The 23,644-nt window shown below is 43.2% G+C and overlaps 1 protein-coding gene across 6 annotated transcripts in view; it reads right to left on the reverse strand.

The window, feature by feature from the left end:
* DOCK11 (dedicator of cytokinesis 11) overlaps positions 1 to 23,644 on the reverse strand; it is a 185,620-nt gene that overhangs the window by 114,058 nt on the left and 47,918 nt on the right. For all 6 annotated transcript variants that reach the window (XM_078064090.1, XM_078064087.1, XM_078064089.1 and 3 more), the window contains exons 2-10: positions 22,950 to 23,066; positions 22,776 to 22,865; positions 22,274 to 22,356; positions 20,764 to 20,833; positions 20,052 to 20,147; positions 6,308 to 6,442; positions 3,586 to 3,763; positions 3,115 to 3,194; positions 1,185 to 1,268 (exon numbers count right to left, since the gene is read on the reverse strand). In XM_078064090.1, the coding sequence (XP_077920216.1) occupies positions 1,185 to 1,268; positions 3,115 to 3,194; positions 3,586 to 3,763; positions 6,308 to 6,442; positions 20,052 to 20,147; positions 20,764 to 20,833; positions 22,274 to 22,356; positions 22,776 to 22,865; positions 22,950 to 23,066 (933 nt within the window). The remainder of the gene's footprint in view (positions 1 to 1,184; positions 1,269 to 3,114; positions 3,195 to 3,585; positions 3,764 to 6,307; positions 6,443 to 20,051; positions 20,148 to 20,763; positions 20,834 to 22,273; positions 22,357 to 22,775; positions 22,866 to 22,949; positions 23,067 to 23,644) is intronic.

Genomic DNA, 23,644 nt, shown 5'->3' on the forward strand with positions numbered 1-23,644 from the left:
GAGCCCAATCACGGAGGGGTTCGGGGCGGGTGGGGGGGCTCTATGAAAGGCTCAGACTTGCCTGAAACAAGCAACTTTCTGAATGAGTATCTTAGAACTAACACTCTCAAGACCAGCTATACTTTTTTTTTTTTAAATCACATAACTTACACAAATAGTATCATACTGCTATGAAAAAAAAGTAGGAGATAAAGCTTTTTTTAAAAAATATTTCCCCCAAATAATTTCTTTTTCTTGTGTGGTATTTTTATTAAGGAAAAATGTCTGCATTATATATAGACTATATACTTTTCCCATTTCAAACTAAAAAAAAAAACTTATTTAGAAAACCATTCGAAGCAAAGAAGAAACAACAAAAATCAGTCTTCCCCCAACTACATTTTTACGATCTATTTTCACTGAGAATAAAAAAGCCATAATGCACATATAATGCAAACTTTTCTATTTCAAAAAAAAATCCCCAAATTTTAATTATAAATCTCATGTAGAAAAAAGTGAAAAAAAATTCATCTTTCCCCAAATAATTTCATTTTTCTCGTGAAATAGGTTAAGAAAAATATATGTAAGAGTTACATACAGTTGAATCTTTCCATTTAAACAAATCAGCAATTCGATCAGAAAATAGGGAATTAAATATGAGCCGCATAGATCTTAGTACAAAGGGGGCCTCACTCTCATGAAAGAGGGTGAGATACACAAACACACATAAGCTTTCCACTGAAAGTGGGATTAAGCCAGACATGAACGTTATCCCAGTTCCAAGGCCTCCATCAGGAGTGGAAAATAAACCACATTCCTCATATGACTTGGTGTTCTTTATACTGCAGATACTCGCTGCTACTAGATCACACTTGTATTTAGTGGGTTAAAAGCGCAGGAACCAACTTTAAACAGTCTTTCATTTATTTCTTTTGAGGAATGAGATGAGGTGAAAAGAAATATAGGGAATGGAGGGGAAAAACAAAACAAAACAAAACATGTGCATTCAATCCCAAACTATTTGCATCTGTGCCAGTCTCCTGAGGGAAGTCAGTTAGGCTACCTGTTCGAAGTGAACATGATGAATATAAAGCAATAGGTATCGCCCAGTGGTACAGAAATCAGTGATTTCAACATTTCACAGACATTGTTCATCTAAATAAGCGGCAATTCTATGGTTATTTAAAGAAATATATCATTAATACCTGGACCTCCGAATCAAAAGAAAAGAGATTCTGTCTTCCATCCCCTCTACTGAGTTTGTTTAGCTGTTCAGTTTCTCTGCCATACTAAAATTAAAAATACACACACCAAACATTACTTCACTTCCTTCAAATGAGTATTAAATAACATTTATTTATTTATTTATTTTTTGCTCTGTACTTACGATCACCTTTTTATTTTAAAAAATACAACTTTAGGGCAGCCAAATGGAAGAAATGCATAGACAAAGTATGGGAACAGGGGCACAGTGCCTTCATGCTCTCTCCAGGCATGCCATACCCCAGCATGTCAATGTGTTCACCAACCCAGTAAATAACATTTAAATAATTAGTTTGTGCAGGGCGCCTGGCTGGCTCAGTCGGTAGAGCATGCGACTCTTGATCTCAGGATCGTGAGTTCGAGTCCCAACTTGGGTGTGAAGATTACTTAAAAATATCTCGTCGGGGAAACCACCATCTGACAGATCTTCAAAAATATACTACTCCCCATCTCCATTTACTTAAGATGGATAAAAAAACGCTTGCTGGGTGAGTCACCATCACTAGGACCCATGATAAGCTACAGATCAGGTTCTTACACTTTCTATGTGTCTCTAGGACATCAAGAATATTGCTCAGCCCACCGGAGTATAAAAAAAAAAAAAAAAAAAAAAGGAATCCAAGAGATTTGAATGCAAAAGAAAAATAAATGACAAAACACTCTCTCTTCCATAGCGTGCTAGCCATGGGATATTATACATAATTCTGATTCCAACACTTTAGGAAAAACATAGTGGGCTGTAGAGCCTAGAACGTCAAAGACTCAGAAAGGATATGTTAACATCAACAAAATCATGGAAAACCTAGATCAGGGGATCATGAGTGTGTTCCTAAGTTTTGGAAAACTATGAAGTTTGAGGGGGGTAATTTTTTGTTAAGAGAAGGATAAATTTAAAGTAGAAAAAAATTAAATAAAGTAGAAAAAATAACTTCTGAGCTTGTGTAACTTAGTAGTCTAGGAAGAGGAACAAAGTAAAAAATATAAATAGGTTTAATGAGGATTTAAATGAATAAATGGGTTATAACCTTCTATTCTTCTATAGTATAGAGTCCACATAGTAAAATATGTAACCTATTAAGATAGGTATGATAATCACCTCTACACTTTCTAAATTAGCTCATTTCAAACTCCAAAGAGCAGAGTAATTAACACAAATGATGTCTGGTCACCAAAATCTTTTCTTTCTTTTTTTTTTTTTTTCTTTTTTTTTTTTTTAAGATTTTGTTTATTTATTTGACAGAGAGACAGCGAGAGAGGGAACACAAGCAGGGGGAGTGGGAGAGGGAGAAGCGGGCCTCCCGCGGAGCAGGGAGCCCAATGCAGGGCTCGATCCCAGGACCCCAGGATCATGACCTGAATCGAAGGCAGACGCTTAACCGACTGAGCCACTGGTCAGGTGCCCCTGGTCACCAAAATCTTTATCTGATGAAATTATTCATATGTATATACACATATGTATTTACACATAGACAGAACATGTGATTTTCATATGAAGTTAACATATGCAAATCATTAGACTGAACATCATGTTTGATCTGTATCAATAGCCCCTTGAATGAAGAATATTTACTTTATGGATGACATATAGTAATTATGCTGAATAAGAAGGAACATCAATAAAGTCACAAAAATCTGAAAGTACCTTCTGACATCTAGAAAAAAAAAAATAATAAGATTTTCCAAACTGTTAGTTGGCCCTTTAAGTCCAACTTCAGGAGTATAACTTTTCTCTTACAATCTCTACCTGTTTCACTAATTTGCTGTGGTTTTTAACTTAGAAATGACATTGCCAAATGGAATCCAGTGTTAAAACTTTAATAGCTAACTCTGCATTGTCTCAGTTGAAGGCAAGTTGCCATAAGAAAGATGTACCTTCATCAGTTCCGGATGCATGCTCCTTTCCAAACTGGCCATGATGTTCTCGGCTTTTCCTTGGCTGCTAGTTTCATCTTCTGCAAATTCATTAAAAGCAGATGTTCCAAACCATGCAGACCATTACTAATCACCTAAGAGGAATATCCTAACTATCTCTCTCACCCCATCCTCTCCTACTAGATTTACTGCAAAGAATTTTGATTATGAAAGCACAGGGAAAACTTTAACGGACTTTTGACAATCTGCCATGAATTCCCTATCCGTTTTAGTCTGGTTATATTTCACGTGTCAGAACCCATGCAGCATCAACTCTTAAAAAAAAATCTATCAACCTCCATAGTTATTTCTAATGAGGAAGTAGGTCAACCTTCAAGATTAAGAATTCTGTATTCACCCTACACAAAGGACATTCCCACAGATTAAAGATAAGAGCTTTACCTCGATAATGAATCATTTAAAAATTCTGACCTTGGGTTGTTTCTACTGTCTCCTTTTTCTCTTGCACTAAACTGTCGGTATTGATCTGAATAATCTTTTTCAAAGTTAGCAACCATTCCTCCATTTCCTGCTCAGTTTCAGCAGCCAGATAATGGCTATACTTATCTAGCATCTTGAGTTCAAATGCGTGACGGCGCATTTTGGGGCACTAGAGAGAAAAAGAAAAAGCATGTGTTCAGTTAGTTTAGTTACCCTTTCAATATTAGACTTCATTCGTTTATTTATTTTTACCTCAGCTCAGCACATACCCAGGTCAATACTGTCATGAAAGAACTGCTTCTTTCAACAAGAAATAGAAACTGCCAGACGATGAAGGACTGTGCCAAACGTACCTCTGTTATTCCCCTCACTACTGAGCACAGTGGTATATGAACAAAGTTGGCATGAGGTACTACTTGTCGACACAGTATTATCATGTAAGGCCCTTTCCCATCTTCCACATCTAGAGAATCCAACTGCCACCATAAAAATCAGCAAGTGTTTGTAACAATTTCTACCCTGTTGCAAGTTTGTCTTGCATATTTGTAGATTTTCAAAATCAGCCCTTGAAAACAGGCTCAAATGGGATTTGAAATAAACCTGGTACTTGTTTCACATCACACCATAAAACGCGCTACCGATACCAAGTTCGCGGTACCATGCATGATATGAAGGGCATCAAATTAGCATAAAAGAAGACTAGAGTTGGATCACATTACATGGTGACTCGCAGTAAAAAATATGGAAATGACCCATGCTGAACACTAGCACAGAAGGAAAACAAAAGCAACCTCCTTTGCTCAAACATGATGACGCCTTCTTTTACACTACCACCTTCTCTGTCGTGACAAAAGAAATGACACACTCTCCCCTCTCCCGAATACCTCGGCATTAATTTCAAGAAATGCTCGCGAATCCATAATTTCCCACTACATGGCCATCACTCAAGAAGGAACCAAGAAAGATCCTCCTTCTCATCTTCAAAGTAGAGTAAAGGATGAAATTAAACGGCTGTAGCAAGTCCTCAAGATTTATATATTTGAAAATATTTGGGAGGGGGAATCATAAATAGATGGAGAAAGCAGAGGCAGGGAACACTATAAAGGAAGGGCAAAATCCGGACTAGACTAATTGAGAAAAGCTGGGAATCATGTGCCCTCTTTCTTCTAGTAACATAAGAAAGCTGTTTATTTATAAATACTTATATATTTTTTATATTTTATATATAAACTTTTCTATTATATATATATTTATGTTATATATTTTATATATATTTATATACTAAATATATTTATAGTATATGTATTTTATATATTATATATATATGAAGACACCTTTTATTCACATAGATCTTTATTTTTTTTAAGTGGTTTTTTTTTAAGATTTTATTTATTTATTTGAGAGAGAGCATGAGAGAGAGTGAGACAGCACCAGCGGAAAGAGAGCAGAGGGAGAGGGAGAAGCAGGCCTCCCGCTGAGCAGGGAGCCCGATGCGGGGCTAGATCCCAGGACCCTGGGAGCATGACCTGAGCCGAAGGCAGACGCTTAATGACTGAGCCACCCAGGCGCCCCTTTTAAGTGTTTTTTATTCAATCCACACGACAATCTCATTTGAGTGGGATTAATAATAAGTGGGATTCAGTGGAATTGACAATAAGATTCAGGTAGGACGAGCGCCCTGAACCAGCACCTTCCACCTCCCCAGCAGCTAAGTGCTCCTTAAAGTCAGCCATGCCACCCAGGCTCTGTAGTGATGGCTCCTTCTCTCGGCCAATGGACTTCCTATTTAGATCATCTCTCAGCCCTGTGTCGCACTGCATCTCTGTCCACGCCCCCTCGGTAATTCACATCGGCAAACATTTGTTAAGCCGCTCCTGGGTGCACAACACTGCTGATTATTACAGGGGACACGGACATGAGTAAGACATGGTCTCCAGAATCCCAGAAGGAATATGCAGGATGAACCACAAATTGGAGTATGATTTCAGTCTAGGACGGAGGAAAAAGCAAAGTGGTGCACAGGGGAGGGGGAGCTCCCTTCCATGTGGTGGGCATGAGGGTGAGGAGAGAAACAGAAAACATCTCATGGCATAAGAGCCATTTGAACGGAATCTTGAAAGATAAGGTTCAAACAGGAACAGAAGGGGAAAGTGTATGCCAAGCAGAGAAACAAGTGGAAGAAAGACAAATACACCTAGAGTAGCTAGAGCGCAAAGTGTCTACGGGGTGCGGGGGGCATGAGGTTAGAAGGTAGGCTGAGGCTAAATCACCGTGACCTGCAAGGTCATGGTAAGAGCTTTAGCTCTCCCTCTGCAAGATGATAAATCAAGAACCAAAAGGTTTTAAGTAGACAAGTGAAGGACCCCAGCTTTGCCTTCGGAGGATGGATTACAGTAAGGCAACAAATCAGAGGGCAGGAAGGCAAGACTAGGCAAGAGAGGACAAAAGGAGAACCAGAGGAAGGGCAGTGGGAGTGGAAAGAAGGTAAGAGATCAAGAAGCACTGTGGAGCCCCACTCCAAAGGCCTGAGTAAACACTTGAATTCTCGCACAGAGCGAGAATAGGGCACTGGGGAGGATTCTAAGGTTCCTAGTATAAATGTTTTGGTGGATGGAGATGCCATTGACCATGAAAGAAAAATGCGGAGGTTCTTAATAGTCAGTCAATAACCCTCTTCAAGAAAGAGAAGAAAGGGTGATTTCGATAGCCCTACCTGAACAACGTCAATGCAGGCGTCCAAGTAGATGCAACCTTTAGATTCTTTGGAGTTTTTCTCATCTTTGTAGGAGTTGAGAATGTATGAACCATCAGGAAGCTGAGTCAAGTAAAAATACCGTCTCTTGAATACCTATAGGGGAAAGACCAGCAATGATACATTTGAACATTTAAACAGCTTCTTTGCTATGGGGATTAACATAACAATAAAAAGATTAAAAAATAAATAAATAAATAAACAGCTTCTTTGCACTAAAAACCTTCAAGGGCTTGCCACAGCCATTATATCTGGACAATCTTCACACACCTCTGAGAAGTCATTAGGAATTACAATTACTTTCACTTTTTAAGATGAAAAATTTGAAGTCAAGTGATTTCCCTCTCAGTTCATCTACAGAAGACGACTTTTTAACACTTTATTTTTTTTTAAAAAATTATTTATTTATTTGACAGAGAGAGACACAGCGAGAGAGCGAACACAGCAGGGGGAGCGGGAGAGGGAGAAGCAGGCTTCCCGCCGAGCAGGGAGCCCGATGCGGGGCTCGATCCCAGGACCCTGGGATCATGACCTGAGCTGAAGGCAGACGCTTAACCGACTGAGTCACCCAGGCGTCCCCATTTCAACACTTTAAAGTTGAGAAAGCAGTTTTGTATCCGAGTCACTGTCCGTTTCACTATTGCGTCCTCTTCCCATTTAACTGCAAAACCATGACTGGATTCTTATTTCATTCACGTCACCGCGCGACTCCAAGTATAAGTAGAAAAATGTTTTAAATGTTTGAAAAAAAGTAAAAACTATACAGCTAAAAAATCAAATCAAAAGACAAAATATATATACATACTCATGCCCCCCCATCATATATACTCACCTCACCCGCACCCCTCACTGCCCTCACCTATGCGGTCCCACGCCCCCACTTCTGAAACTCCAGCTAATAGTGCACTCCCAGGGAAACACCGAGAGTCACTGGTTGCCTTCCAGTTGTCACTGAGTGCCCCGAATGCTGAGATTTGAGTCAATAAGCCCACTGGGATTGTGCCATCTGTTTGAAATCAGGCATTCACAACAGTGAAGGAGGAATCTGTTGCTACAACTCATAGCGAAACCCACAGGAAGGGGGAAAAGGAGGAAGACTGCTGGATTCATTCATGCTAGCCCTCTAGGCTCCCCTAGAAAGTCTTAGACCTGATCTAAGACATTAAATGGGGAATTTGGAGCTCTCTGATGAGCCTGTGCTTCTTTTAATAAGCCACAGACTGGGGCGCCTGGGTGGCTCAGTGGGTGAAGCATCTGCCTTCGGCTCAGGTCATGATCCCGGGGTCCTGGGATGGAGCCCAATCTTGGGCTCCCTGCTCTGCGGGGAGTCGGCTTCTCCCTCTGCCCCTCCCTCCCTCCCACCGCCCCACCCCGCTCATGCTCTATTTCTCTCAAATAAATAAATAAAATCTTAAAAAAAAATAAGCCACAGACTGCAGACTGTCTCAAGCATCTGTTACAGTAAAATTCCCCCAGATGACAGAACTAAAATCGTTTCAGGGTGGGAATGGGAAGGGACTAGGACATAGGTTCTGGGTGATGACTGAGCAAGCGCTTTCCTACGCTGCTTGTCTTACAGAAGTTGGCTTTAAGATTTAAGCTTGCCACTTTCAATCACCCATCTGATTACCCAGTATGATCTCGGACTATTTTAAGAACTTTAATTATGGAAAGAGTATTACTTGGCAGGCTCATTCTTGAAAAGGACTTAATTTCTGGCAAAGTATCTGAAATATCAACAATCTATTTTTCCATAGCATGAATAAGCAAAATATATACATGTTAGACAGCATTTCTTTTTAGGAAAACCAGGAAAGAGAAATAATATGCTTGTAGTTATTTTTGACTTGTTTCAATATCACTGATTTTGGAACGAATGACAAAAATACACCAGTGTGAGGAACACCCTAACAGGTTAGACTGGTAAATGCTACAGCTCCCATTTCAGGGAGTGGCCATGTGGCTTTGAACGGTATCAACAGGAAGGAGTCCAAACAGAAAATATCACTTTGTTTTGCAATGCCAATCAAGTGAATATTACTACATAGGTACAGAAAATGTGTGTGATCCCACAGTATGAGGATGTATACTCCTCATTATTTGATTCACCCACATTTAAGTTTCCTGGAGCTATCACTAAAGAAATCTAGATGCACATACAAGGAAAATGCTAATCATAGTGCTGATTACACACACACAGAAACACACAAATACATACACACAGTTGAGTCTTGGACAACATGGGTATGAAGTCCATTTTCAAAAGGGGGTGCACTTACACGTGGATTTTTTTTTTAAAGATTTTATTTATTTATTTGAGAGAGAATGAGAGAGAGCACATGAGAGGGGGGAGGGTCAGAGGGAGAAGCAGACTCCCTGCCGAGCAGGGAGCCCAATGTGGGACTCGATCCAGGGGCTCCAGGATCATGACCTGAGCCGAAGGCAGTCGCTTAACCAACTGAGCCACCCAGGCGCCCTACACGTCGATTTTTTAAAAAAAATACATTTTACAGTACTGTAAACGTATTTTCTCTTCCTAATGACTTTTTTTTTTTTTTTTACAATTTTGTTTATTTATTTGAGAGAGAGAGCGTGGGTGGGGGCGGGGGGGTAGTGAGGGGCTGAGGGGAGAAGCAGACTCCCCGCTGAGCAAGGAGCCCAAGAATGGGCTCGATCCCAGGACCCCGAGATCATGACCTGAGCCAAAGGCAGATGCTTAACTGACTGAGCCAATGAGGCGCCCCCTCCTCATGACTTTCTTAGTAACATTTTCTTTTCTGTGGCTTACTTTATTGTGAGACTACAGTATATCACACATACAACATACAAAATACGTGTTAATCGACTGTTTATGTTATCCATAAGACTTCCGGTCAACAGGTTATTAGTAGTTAAGTTTGGGGGGGGGACTCAAAACTTATATATGGATTTTTCAGCTGCGCAGGGGGTCAGTGCCCCCAAACCCCCACATTGTTCAAAGATCAACTGTATATGTTTGCTTGTTTTCGTGACAGTGGTTCACATGTTATTTAAATGATGGCACCAGACGACCTAAAATTACATACTGTGCCCAAATGAACAAAACACCCCCTTTTGAAAGTTATTACAGTAATTATGTATGGCAAAAATTCAGATACATTTTCCAGGCAAAAATTACAACCAATTAGAATCCGACCTGCGACCAAACCTAAAATTCAAGCCCGATCGACTTGCAGAGCCCAGAGCCAGCACGAGAGAGAGTGGCAGAAGAAGGCAACACACAGAGCAAAACATTTGTGGCACAGAGCCAAATTCGAGTCTGTGAAATTTTTTTCATTCCCAGCTGCCTCACCAAGCAAAGATGTTCCGTGGTAGCCACCACTTCCAATATTAGCAAAGCACATCACTACAACAGAGAGGGGAAGGGGTCTGAAATGACGGTAAATCGCTTCCTGTAACATCGCAGTTATGTCTACATGGGACACTGAGGTGGGTAGCTCATGAATCTGGGGAGAAAGCAGATGCCTGAAAGTCACACAATCTGGATTCTTGTCCAGCACTCCTGCTCACCAGCCATGAAGCTGTCCTCAAGACTCTGCTTCTCTGCTCCCTCACTTGTAAAATGGGACCGGGCCAGACCATTTCTTCATGCTCTACAAAGAATTTTACTGAAATTGAACAAATAACACAGCGGCCTTCCCAGTCTAGGGGCCACCCTCCCCAAGCAATTTCTTACAGGCTTGAAACGCAATTTGTACGGTGAAGGAATTTTAAGTCATTTCCATAGCAATCAGTCTCGGCCCCCACAACCGATCTGTGAGATCTCTTCTCATTCTAACAGTCTAGCATATACGTTGGGTTTCATCTTCTGGGAAGCTGTTAAAATAATGACTACATCGAACAGTGGCGATTACTCTGTATCATCGCTCTCATCTTGAAGGCCTCGAGTCCTTTGTAACCAACAACTAATTCTTCTAATGTCACTGGAGATAAGCATCATTATCCACATTTCACTTAACAGCAAACTGAGAGACCAAGAGCTCACTCAAGTTCACACAGGCAAGTCAAGGATAGAACTAGAATCAGAATCTGATGAGGATGACAAAGAGAATCTTGCCCAAACCTTCCAATGGCCTCCCACCTAAATCCACAAATCCCCACCATAGCCTAAGATGGTATACCTGTTCTAGCCTCAGCTTACCTCTTGGACTTTATTTCTTTTCTGTTTTTAAGATTTTATTTATTTACTTGAGAGCGAGAGCACAAGCAGGGGGAGTGGCAGAGGAGGAGGGAGAAGCAGACTCCCCCTGAGCAGGGAGCCCGACATGGGGCTCGATCCCAGGACCCCGGGATCATGACCTGAGCCGAAGGCAGACGTTTCACCTGCTGAGCCACCCAGGCGCCCCTCTTAGACTGGATTTCTTATCATGCTAGTCCAGCTACACCGGCTTCCCTGCTGCCCCGCTAACACCCCAAGCAAGCGCCTTCGGGTCTTTGCACTTGCTGCCACCTCGGCCTGGAATGCTCTTCCCTCCACGTATCCTCAATGGTTCCCTCCTTACTGCTTTCAGGTCTTTGCTGAAATCTCACCTCCTCTGAGAGGCCTTCTATGACCACATGCCCTCCATCACGGCACACTATTTTATCTTTTTCATATGGCAATCACTATCTAAATATAACTCATTCATCTGTTTAGTTGCTCTCTGTCTCTTTTAGACTATCAAGGTCCATGTCTTACCCACTGCTATATCCCCAGTCCTTACAACAGTGCTTGGACTCAATAAAATTTTGCAAAATAAATGATGAATGAATGAATAATTCATTCTCCAGTTCAGATTCTCCAGTGGTTTCATCCAATAGGATGGTATTTCTCTGTAATGTCCATATTCTTCTTCCTCCTCCTCCCCTTTATTATTTTTCCTAGATGGTGGACACAGCTGAAAATTCCCCCACCTGACTCGATGAGAAGCATGGATCCTGATGAGTGGGCCACTCAGACCACCCAGAAGAATAAAACTGAGGGAGCCAAAGGAGGTAATTCTCTGGGATCAGGTCCTGCCAAGTCTCCTTAAAACCCTGAGCTGCCTGGATGACAACCTTTTAAATATTTACCACATGACCCTTTCTGGAGCAAGAACAAAGGCTTTCTGTCACTCTGTTGAATCAAAGTTGGAAGGGAGGCAAGTTTGAGCACCACGTATCCTCAAATTAGGAGAGCCTTTTATCATCTGATATAACAAATCTCGAGAGGGTTCACCTATGCGTGTTACCTAGAGGGTAAGTATTCACTGCTAAGTTACATGAACCAGGAGCCCCAGGAAAGAACGCTCTGCACGATTTAGTGAAAGTAGGCAGGCAAAGTAGGTGGGCCAGGAGCAACGCAGGAATGGGGCAGGAACAACTAACTTGATTCATGTCTCAGAACAGAAAACAAGAGGCAGCGAGAAAAAGGAGAAAGCAGGAGAGCAAGAGACGTCCTGGGTCTCAGAGCTGTTCCAAGCAAAGATGAAAGAAATAATAGAGAAGAAAACCCCAGGACTTATCAGAAAACCAAGTTGCAGTTAATTATACCAGAATGTCAGGAACGTCATCCCACAGAAGAACCCCTACCAGTACGTTGGCAACCTAATCTACCACTTATCTCTCTTCACTATATCGTTTTACAGTTCCACCAAGTTTTAATATATCACACAGGTTTATGTTCTGGGAAACTGGTTAAAAATCAAATAGCTTTTTTTTTGAGAGAGAGAGCGTATGGCTGGGGGGGGCGGGGGAGGCTGCAGGGGGAGAGGGAGAGAGAGAAGCCTAAGCAGGCTTCCTGCCCAGCACGAAGCCCGATGCAGGGAGCCCAATGTGGGGCTCAATCTCACAACCCTGAGATCATGACCTGAGGCGAAATCAAGTCAGATGCTTCACCGACTGAGCCACCCAGGTGCCCCTCAAATAGCTTTTCCTAAATAACTCCACCATATGTGGGCACTGGAGATTTTGTAATTATTTAGTTTGAAGCGAAGTCCAGAAGGAAAGGTCTACTATTCGCCCTTCTCATTACGACAGACTATTTTGTCAGCTTTATTTCAGCATGTCATGGCCCTGCTCAAATTTTCAATGACCCTCCCTCACCTCCATGGCAGGGCTCACATGACTGATCCCACCTTTGAGGCGCTCCCACAATCCTACTAATAATATAAGATAATACAAATGGCTGAGATCCATGGAGTGGTGACTACCATCCATCTCTGGCTTTCCTCATCCTATATCATTTAATCCTCATAATGACCTTGTATGATGATTACTCTTATCATCTCCATTTTACAGACGAGAAACTGAGGTGCAGGGAGATACGAACGGACCAAACCAAATTTATCCTCTCATGACTACCCAACTTCATCTAACACACCCGCCGCCTGGTACATACTGCCTCCAACACTCACCTCCTGATTTTCTCCCTTTGAGGCCCCACCTCCTTCAAGTTGCCTTCTCTGACCTCAGATCACAGTGACCTGGACTCATACAGCACTTGGTCTCTGTACCACCTTTAAACAGTATATTATTTTTTTAAGGAAACTGTACGCCCAACGTGGGGCTCAAACTCACGGCCGTGCAATCAAGAGTCACACGCTCTGCCGACTTAGCCAGCCAGGCGCCCCTAAACCATTTTCATTTTGTGTCCCAGCTCCCCGAATAGGTTTTAAGTTCTGCATGGGAAACTTCTCTCTACCCTTTGCAACACTAACACCTTGAGTTAATAAGTATTCAGTACATATTTGGCGATGAATTCATTGATTCCTCAGAGTGTCTGGCACATAAGCAGCCCCTAATAAATGGTTTTAAACAGTCACCAATGGGGGCGCCTGGGTGGCTCAGTCGTTAAGCGTCTGCCTTCGGCTCAGGTCATGATCCCAGGGTCCTGGGATCGAGCCCCGCATCGGGCTCCCTGCTCAGCGAGGAGCCTGCTTCTCCCTCTCCTGCTCCCCCTGCTTGCGTTCCCTCTCTCGCTGTGTCTCTCTCTGTCAAGTAAATGAATAAAATCTTAAAAAAAAAAAAAAAAAACAGTCACCAATGAATGAGGAGAAACTAAACATAAAAAACAAATTAGGGGTGCCTGGCTGGCTCAGTTGGTTAAGCGTCTGACTCTTGATCTCAGCTCAGGTCTTCATCTCAGGGTCGTGAGTTCAAGCCCCGTGTTGGGCTCCACGCTGGGCGTGGAATCTACTTAAAAACAAAAACAAAAACAAAAAAAACAACAAAAAACACAAACAAATTAGTGAGAAATCCCTTACCCATAAAGTGACTATAATCTGTTCGTTAGCTGGGAGAGACAGTCTGGTAGACTTGAGAACACAATGCACTAACCTATAAAAAATGTTTAAAAAATTTCTCTTCATATTTATTCCAATAAACATAGTGACCTTGGCCTCCCCAGCAATTATTTTAATATCATATGTGCTGTCCTAGGAAAAATTCCTTGATTTGTTGTTCTCCTAACACAGAAGGGAAGAAACCCTCCCGTAACAGTCAAAAGAATAAGTGAGGACTGTTTGACTCGGGATATATAACAAATGGCTCTCTTTTGTGCAAACCAAAAGGGGAGGGGGCAGCAGAAGTGAGTCATACATCAAGCAGTTGAACTTACAACCCCGATAACATACCAAGACACTTCAACATTTAATTGCTGGGAATGGGGAGGAGGAAGCTAGAGGAATGTGACCAAATGGAGCCAAGAAGAGGCATAAAGGTGAGTGTCCCAGGGGTTGGCCAAGAATCTGCAACAGACTTTTTTTTTTTTTTTTTTTAATGAAAAACCACCCTCAAGATCAGACTCTTCCTTATTCCATAGATCATTGTATCCCTTAGGAAAACTAGCTCTGAGCGCCAGGGGAAGGTCAAATCAAATATCCTAGCTATCTCACCTTCACTGATGTGGAAAGGAGTTGAAAAAAGGAGAGGTTTCCACCAGCTACCTGAGAATGTAAATGAACAGGTTTCTGTCAAGACTGGCATTTCTGTCTAAGGGATCAATAAGTTCATTCTCTAGGAGATCTTAAACTGCTCTCCAAAACTTTCCCAGGAATTGCAGACAGGCAATGGGGTGGGTTCTCATTAACTAAAAAAGTACAAATTGAGGAAATTAATCACCTACGGCAAGGCTTGCCTTGTTTTAACATGAACACCAGGAACAAGGCAAATCATAAGCTCGGGGTACAATAGTCACTGCTTATAGGACAACGGTCGGAGCTTTTGCAAATGCTGCACGACACCAGCGTCCTCCTTGGTGAGAGGAAGTGACCAGCCACCGAAAACCGTGGCTTGGGCAGTAATGCACATCATTATCAGCTCGCCCGGAGCCTGGGTTCCTCACGACCAATTTCCCAGCCAACAACGGAGAGGCTCGGCCAGCACCTCTGGGGAAATCGTGACAATGGCAGAGAATGATGCAGACTATCTCTTAACAACTGACCGGAGCTGGTGGAAAGGCGTGTAGGGGGGAAAAGGGCAAATTTTTATTCCATAAATATGGGCTCTTGTCATCTTCCCATATGAAGAAATCAGCTTAGCTCCTTCACCAGCCCCTTTGCCCTAGAGCCCATCACTATCAACTTGAATGTTCTTGCAAAACTGTCTGGCAGCTAGTGAGGAAGGATTCGCTCTCTAAAGCAGCCTATATATGAGTTACTGTGGCTACATTATTTATGTCGCATTACAGATCATGTGGTTGCTTTCTCAAAAGGCCTTATAAAGTAGGAGTCTTCTGATTCCCTTTTATCTATTGGACTTGGTTCAGTGTTTTCTAACCCTCTTTCCCTTTGCTTTTTTTCTTTCCACCTTCTCTCATGACTCCATTTCTCCCTCCCGTGCCATTAGACTCCCTTATTTCTGACAGTCAAAGAATCCAGAAAAAGGACTCGGCCTTGCTTATAGAGACAGTTAAGGGGCGCCTGGGTGGCTCAGTTGGTTAAGTGTCTGCCTTCAGCTCAGGTCTTGATCCCCATGTTGTCATTGGGCTCCCTGCTCAGCAGGGAGTCTGCTTCTCCTTCTCCCTTTGTCCCCTCCCCCTACTCCTTCTCTCTACCGCTCCCTCATTCTCTCTCAAATAAAATCTTTAAAAAAAAAAAAGACAGTTAAGTTGCTGTCCATCAATTCAAATTTTCCAAAGGACTGATTCTACATAATTTTTTTAAATCCAGAGGTTTTTAAATGAATAAAGACCCTGAAATTGACACCTCCCTCTAAGAGGGATCCAGCTACCCTACCTTAATCCCTGTCAAGCCCTCAACCCCAGCGGGATCCGCAGGCTAATGTCAAGGAGGCACAGATAAAATAGAAGGGAAGGCCCATGGCTCCCGTAGGCTGTTATCTGCTAGTGAGTCATGATGAATACCGAGATCCTTCTGTTGTAGCTTCCTGGTTAGTCCACTGTGAGCTTGAGGGGCTATCAAAGCTTGAATTTTTCTGACAGCAAAGGTTCTTGGCTCTCAACTCTGCAAGCTCTAGGCCTGCGGTGCTCACCGCTAAAGCTCCCAAAGCTTCTCACCAGTGTGGGCTGGACATCCCAGCACGCAGGGGACTCCAGATGCACCAATGGTAAAATTGCCCCCGGTATCAGCAAAATGACTCAGATAATAATAGCATGCCCGACTCACCTTCCCGTTCGCTTATGAGACTCATTAATATTCTTCACATCGAAGGCTAACATAACAGGAACAAATATAGAAGAGATTTTCCTCTCAGAACATCTCATGAACCGTCAGCCCTTTGCCTCAGTTCCTCCGTGTCTGCCTTTGCCAACTCTCCAAGAGCTGGGTCAGCTGCTCACCCCACTGTTAGATTTAGACTCTCTCCTAGGTCTGAGCCAGTCTAGGCCCGTCACAGGAAGAACATGTCTGATCCCCCCACCTGAGGGTGCAAGCCCGAGTACCCCGGGGCGCCACAGTTCATAGGCCTGGACTTCCGCTTTGGCCCTCACTCCAAGTTCTCCAGGCTGGCCACTACAAAACCCACACCCAACAACCGCCCCCCCCCCCATGGCCCTTCTCCATACAGTCACATGCCCTCTGTTTACATAGAGATGGCATCATAAACACTGCGAGTTTCAACCAACTTCCACAAGGCTGAATTCAGGAACAGTTAAAACACAATCTTAGAGGAAAACAGAAACATCTTGGCAAAACCCCTCAGACACCTTTCGCTGAGTCTGGCTGAACCTTCTTCCCTCTCTTGCCCATCCCAGCTGTGATTAATCCTGAAATCTAATACCACTGCTCTGGCTTAGGAAGTAAAACCGGAAGACTATGGGATGTATATCCAGTTCCCAGAAATCCAAAATGGAGAGCCAGTCGATAATGGAGAATAGCCGGGATAAATGAAATCCATGACCAGGCACAATTCCCAAATCTCATTATGGCCTATTTCACATTATTCCCTACACTTCGACTTATTCTTATTTTCCTTTCTTTGCCTACTGTTTGGTAGAAGTTTTAAAAAGAAAGTAAGTGGTTTTATGCTATTTGAATTATATCTCACTAAAAAAAAAGAGGAAGAAGAAGAAATGGCCAAGACATGAACAGCTGGGGATGAAAGGAGGCAACAACGCAAAGAGCCTAGCTCAGCAGCAGCAGAGTGACAATTAGCTAGAGGCGGGCAGCAGTGTCCCCCTCAGCCGGGCCACGTGGTCACCAAGTTACCTCAGACCCCACCACTCGCTTCATGAATTTATGGCTCCTGCCTGGCCCCCATGAGTGGCGGCGTTCGCAACCTCGGGGATAGACAACACGTAAGCTAAACAATCAATCTTTGACTACTTGACTGAATTCCTTTCCTACTGTCATTGGAACAAATTACCATAAACTCAGTGGCTTACAACAAAATGTATTCTGCCCCAGTTCTACAGAGCCCAAGTCTGACAGGGGTCTCGCTGGGCGAAAATCCAGGTCGTAGCAGAGCTGTGTCCCTTTCTAGAATCTCGAGGAAAGAAGCCATTTCCTTGCCTTTTCCAGCTTCCAGAGGCTGCCTGCAATTTCCTGGCCAGTGGCTCCTTCCGCCATCTTCAAAGGCGGCAACAAAGCATCTCTCTCTGACCCTGCTTTTGTCCTCCCTCCTCCTTCCCGGACTCTCGTCTTCTGCCTCCCTCCTTCCACTGACAGGGACCCTTGTGATTACACTGAGCCCACCTGGATAACCCAGGCTCCTCTCCCTATGTGCTGATTAGCCATCTTAACTCCCCTTTGCCATGTAAGGAAGCATTTACAGGTGTTGGGGATTTGGATATGGCCATCTTTGGGGGGGCCATTATTCTGCCCACTGCGTGAACCAATCTTTTTTTTTTTTTTTAAAGATTTTATTTATTTATTTGACAGAGAGAAACACAGTGAGAGAGGGAACACAAGCAGGGGGAGTGGGAGAGGGAGAAGCAGGCTTCCTGCCGAGCAGGGAGCCCGATGCGGGGCTCGATCCCAGGACCCTGGGATCATGACCTGAGCCGAAGGCAGACGCTTAACGACTGAGCCACCCAGGCGCCCCTACATCAACCAATCTGTGTCTCGCAAACTATGGAGGAAAATGTAAAGCGTGTACTTCTCACAGGCCACTGTATTTTGATTTATAATATATGGGCTCATAAAAGGTTGTATGCAAAGCAAATTCTATTTTAAAAGCATTAGAGTCATTTACTACTGAAAAGAATCCCGTGGTGAATTGTTTTTGTAAAGGTATTAATTCCCCAATGTCTTGTTTCTCTGAATCCAGATTTCCATACATTATATTCATGTTGGGCTACAGCCTAAGTATGGAGAAAACACTAATATTTTGAGTATGCTGGGAGTGGAGTCAAAACCCACAGAACCATTTTCTGGCAATCTGCACAGAATTACAGTCTTCACACCTGCATTTCTGAACCTGAGAATTTTTTTCCCTAAGATTTTATGTATTTATTTATGTGAGAGACAGACCGAGCACAAGCAGGGGGAGGGGGAAGGGCAGAGGGAGGGGCAGAGGCAGAGGGAGAAGCAGACTCCCTACTGAGCAGGCAGCCCTACGGGGGACTCGATCCTGGGACCCTGGGATCATGACCTGAGCTGAAGGCAGACGCTGAACCGACTGAGCCACCCAGGCGCCCGGCTGAACCTGATAATTCTGATAGGAAATATATTATAATAAAGCCTTGAGTCTCACTCACTCAGCTAGTCGGCATTGACAGTGGGCTGGTGAAGAAAGAGCACAGGCTCGGGCATCAGCCTGCCTAGGTTCAGATCCCATGTCTGAATTTGGGGCTGTGTGACCTTGAGTTAACCATTAATTTCTTTGTGCCTCATTTCCCACATCTTAAACTAAGAATAAAAATAGGACCCCTCTACCCTCTATCCTAGGGCTGCCACAAGGATTAAATGAGATACAGAATACAAAACAGCCAGTATGGTGCCTGGCACATACGAAGTCCTCAACAAATGGATTCATCACCGCGGGCTAAAGCCCATGGTTAAGTGCAGGAGACACGCAGGAAGCCCCCTACGACTTGGACTGATTATTCTCAGGACTTGGAAATGAAAGTGAGAACTGGACATAGCCACTCAATGGAAAGCAGCAGGCAAAATATTAAATTAAGATAAAATTGGAGTCTTCTCTTGATAGACACCCGTAGTTTCTGCTTGCAGACTGTGTGAAAGACAGAATGACCTTCAATACTTAATGGAAGTGTGAATCATCCTCGGCAAACCACATGATCTTATATTGGGTATCTGCAAGAACAGTTATATTTGATATGAGAGCATACTCTGTTTTTCTGCTCAGAATCTTCAAGTAGCTTGTTAGTTTTACCTTTGGATTTTAACGGCTCTTCACAGCCTCTGGAACAAAAGTCAACTTCATGCCCGAGGCATTAGAGACCCTGCGCCATTTCCCCTCTCTCTGTTTCTACCTTTATCTCCTACAAACCCCGTAGACAAACTCACTATTCTGCCCCAACTACAAAACTCAGTAATTCTCGGACAGCGCTAAGGCTACACAGCTTTGTACGGTAGTAAATCTGGTATGTTTCTTATCTCATCTGGAGACCACTGGAGGCCAGGGACCTCATCTTAGACATCCATAGATTTCCCCTCAGTGCCCAGCACGGAATACGCACCTAATTAATAGTTGCTAAATAAATGGACTACCTTATCCTTCTATTCATTACATTCATCTCCACATAGGAATAGGAACCTGTGATGCCCTTTTGTTTCAATGTCATTACCTTCATTTAACTGACAGCCTCCTTCCTGAAGTTTTTTATTTTTAATTGAAGTACAGTTGAATGACAGCCTCCTTTTTAAACTTCCTGATTCAGAATAATTACGTTTCTTTAAAAAGTTACACTTCTAAATTATCCTGAGGTTGCAGAGTTTTTAAATTCTATACAGCTGTGAGAATCCTCTCAGTAATGATTTTCTTTTTTTTTTTTTTTTGCTAGGGCTCACTGTAAACTTTTTTTAAAATTTTTTTATTTATTTAAGGGAGAGAGAGCACAAGCAGAGGAAGGGGCAGAGGGAGAGGGAGAAGCAGACTCTCCATTGAGCAGGGAGCCCGATGCGGGGCTCGATCCCAGGACCCTGGGACCGTGACCTGAGCCGAAGGCAGACGCCCAACCGACTGAGCCACCCAGGCGCCCCTGTAAACATTTTTTTAAAGCAATATTTTTTCCACACACGTTACTCACGACAATATCCGAAATAACATAATAACTACTTCTTACCTTCATGGTGACCGTGATGGTACTATTTACATTTGCTTTATGCAACCAGCCTTGTTTTATGACGCCACCCTTCTGAGAACACAGCGAAGAGGAATCCTGAAATAGGGCAAAAAGCATCAGTGAAACAACCAGCCATCTAATCAAACTTTTGGGGGACACGAACTAGGCCCTGCCCCATTTTCTAATTAAAGTATTAAGTGCCCCCCCCGCCCCCACAAAGATGCCTGATGAAACTTGAAATTGTTCACTAGGGAAAGAAAGGCTCTGTGCCATGCACACAGCAGATACTCAGTATTTACTGAATCTTACGGGCTGTCTTCTGGGAGAGTCTTCTGCATTAAGTAAACCGTCAAACTGCACCTCAAAATGTCACAGACATCCAGGCCATCTGTCCCAAGAGGGATCCATGATGCAGGGGGTTTCAGATGACTCACCACTGCCACATGCCCAGCGTGGGGAAAACCAGCCCCACAGGTGTCTCCCAGAGGTGGGAAAACATGTTTATATACAAATCACAGCCCATTTCACTTGATTTTTCCTAAACTCCATTTGGAAATGCAACAAATTTTTTAAGATTCTTAAAAAACACGCATTAGCTTGAAAGCCGGCCACCGATCACTCGAAAACCATTCTGTCCCTCATCTTTTCTCAAGGAAATCTCTGGCAGCAGAAGCGACCGTGAGGACACCAGCACCGTGGCCCCCACTTTTACCTCGTCTTTCTCACAGTCCTCGTCAATCTCAAATACGTGACTGGGAATCTTTTCTGGTCGCAGAGATTTGCTGAAAAGGCAAGAGAATTATCTCAGATACTGAAGAGAACACACAAAAAAATAAATAAATAAAAGCAAGATGAGTAGACTTTTTTACAACCGAGATAAACGCCAAACACGAGGGGGATAAATTCTTTTCTCCTTTCCAAACTCAGGGTTGCCCCTCTGAGTAAACTTACAGTACCTTTTTTTTTTTTTTTTTAAAGATTTTATTTATTTATTTGAGAGAGAGAGAATGAGAGAGGACACATGAGAGGGGGGAGGGTCAGAGGGAGAAGCAAACTCCCTGCCGAGCAGGGAGCCCAATGCGGGACTCGATCCAGGGACTCCAGGATCATGACCTGAGCCGAAGGCAGTCGCTTAACCAACTGAGCCACCCAGGCGCCCCACAGTACCTTTTATATAAGGACTCCCACAAGTGCGGCCCGCGGCAAAGCTGGAACTAAGCGCAAATAGTCAGTCAGGGAGGGCAGAACTGCCAGAGAATGCGGGCCAGAGTTGTTAGAGGGGGCAGAAGCTTGTCTTTCCTCAGAAGGAAAAGCAACACAGTGTAATTCTGGCTCTTCCATTCGTCTGCTGTATGAACTTGGATTGGTCAGCCATCTTGGGATTCAAGTTTAAAGGATGTCTTTAGGACTCTTTTCTAGGGAAGTGCTTTGAAAACTACAAGAGGCTACACAATGTCTTATTTCTCGAAAACATTTCCCAGATGATAGCCTATGAGGTCAGTAGGACTATAGATGGGGAAAGGGATAACAGGGAAGCTCAGAGAGATTGAGTGACTGGCCCAAGGTCATCCAGCCAGTAAGTGGCAGAAATAAGACTTGAACCTCAACAAATAAGATTTGAACTGGCTCCTGGACCAGTGTGCTCGTGGCAGTCCGTCAACTCAACTGAAAGAAATGTGCTTTTGTCAAGGGATGTCTGGGGTCATCGAATTGAACCGAGTGCCTTCTAGCATTTTTTTTTTAAAGATTTTATTTATTTGAGAGAGAGAGAGAAAGAGAGAACATGAGCAGGGGGAGTGGGAGAGGGAGAAGCAGGCTCCCCGCTGAGCAAGGAGCCTGATGTGGGGCTCAATCCCAAGACCCCGAGATCATGACCTGAGCTGAAGTCAGACGCTTAATCACCTGAGCCACCCAGGTGCCCCCCTTCTAGCATTTTCATTGACACCACTGGAAAGTGCTCACTACATTATCCAGAACTAAAAGATTTTATGGTCAATATAGATGCATCAAAGCCAAAAAGCGAACTCCTACATTTTCGAAAGAATTTCAATGCACAAAGTGAAAACATATTCAATTGTCCAAAATACATTTACCAAACAAGCCAGCTGCTTAAGGCCTTGTTTTATTATAAATTATCACCGAGAAGCTTTATAAGTGGTTAGAAAAAGGTAAAACGTTGAGTAACTCTCCTCTCAAAGGTTTCCCTTGAATTCTACACTTACCATGGCAACATTCGAAAGTCTCCAGAGAAGTCTTCATACTTGTAGTTTACCACATGCCAATCTGTGCTATAGGTTTTAATACACTGAAAGAAAATAGGAATCTTTAATTTGAAATATCACACAAGTATACGGATATCCAGTTTTTTAAAGTCTGGTAAAGGAAGCTGACAGACTTTTAAAAATCATTTGGAAAATGTTGGTACTGGGATCATCCATTGGGGATTAACATGGTCTCCCTAAACTAACTGGCAACAAAAAATCCCAATTCATACACACTTTGGAACACTCTAACTCCAAGTTCAGAGAGTAGTCAAATCCAAAAGAGAGAAACTAAGAACCCATGCTATTTGTCACAGTAGTTAAGCTGTCTCCTCTCTACCACTTCATCTAGACTTGTCACGGAGGTCCGTTAAGTTACAGTCATTTTATTTCCTGTCTACACTAAAGGAAGAATATTTTTTTGAATATAATAATGTTCCGCTGTTGCCTCTGAGGGTCTTACCTCTTTGACAAACAAACTTTGGGCCCTTTTCTCAGCATCTTCTGGTACAGTGGACTGCACTGTTCTGCGCTGACGACTTATCACCGAGATCTAGAAGACAGGGAACATTCTTGCCGTAAGAACTAGCCTGGAAAGTGTGAATGTTTTCCTTTAAAGCAGTGCTTGTGAACTCACAGAGATATCTTCCATTGGAAACATAAGTAGGTCTCTGAGGGGGTCGCTGTAAATCTGGGTTTTCCTTTGGGTGATAACATTCTCATAGTCCAAGGGCTCAACAATTTTGGTCTTTTCCTTAATAAGAGACAAATACAAAGTTAATACGGTCAAAGTCATAAGATATAAATTCCTGTCCATGTGCGAAAGACACCTTATTTCACTAAAGAAAGGACTGTTGACGGCAGTGAGCACTTGGGACACTTTCACAAGAGAAACATCCTCCATAACTAGAAGCGCAGACGCCAAACACATACAAATACACACACAGATCTCTCCGCTAAAGCCAAGAGTTCTAGAGAGTTAGCCCTGTACCCTGCTTTTCCATGTGCCTTCCAAAAATGTAAGGTAAAACAAAAAGTGGTCTGTTGGGAACCCTGTCAGTTGATTTTTAGAGAATTGGCTCTGTTCACTGGGTAACTGAAGATGAGAAAGCATCGACATTCATGTGCCTGGTGCAGGCAGAGCTGGGCAAACGTGGGTGCTGGAGGTGCTCGGTCCACTGGGCAGGGCGTGAAAGGGTGGGGTCCTAGGTGACGAAGTCAGGGGATCCCTGACAGACTGCCGGGTGACCTGGCCACTGAGAGTAGGGCCCCAGCCTGAGGCTAAGGTTACAAGGAGCAAGGTCGGCACCTGAGAAATCCAGGATATGATTT

Source organism: Halichoerus grypus, chromosome X, assembly GCF_964656455.1.
Source record: "Halichoerus grypus chromosome X, mHalGry1.hap1.1, whole genome shotgun sequence".
NCBI classification, from domain to species: domain Eukaryota; kingdom Metazoa; phylum Chordata; class Mammalia; order Carnivora; family Phocidae; genus Halichoerus; species Halichoerus grypus.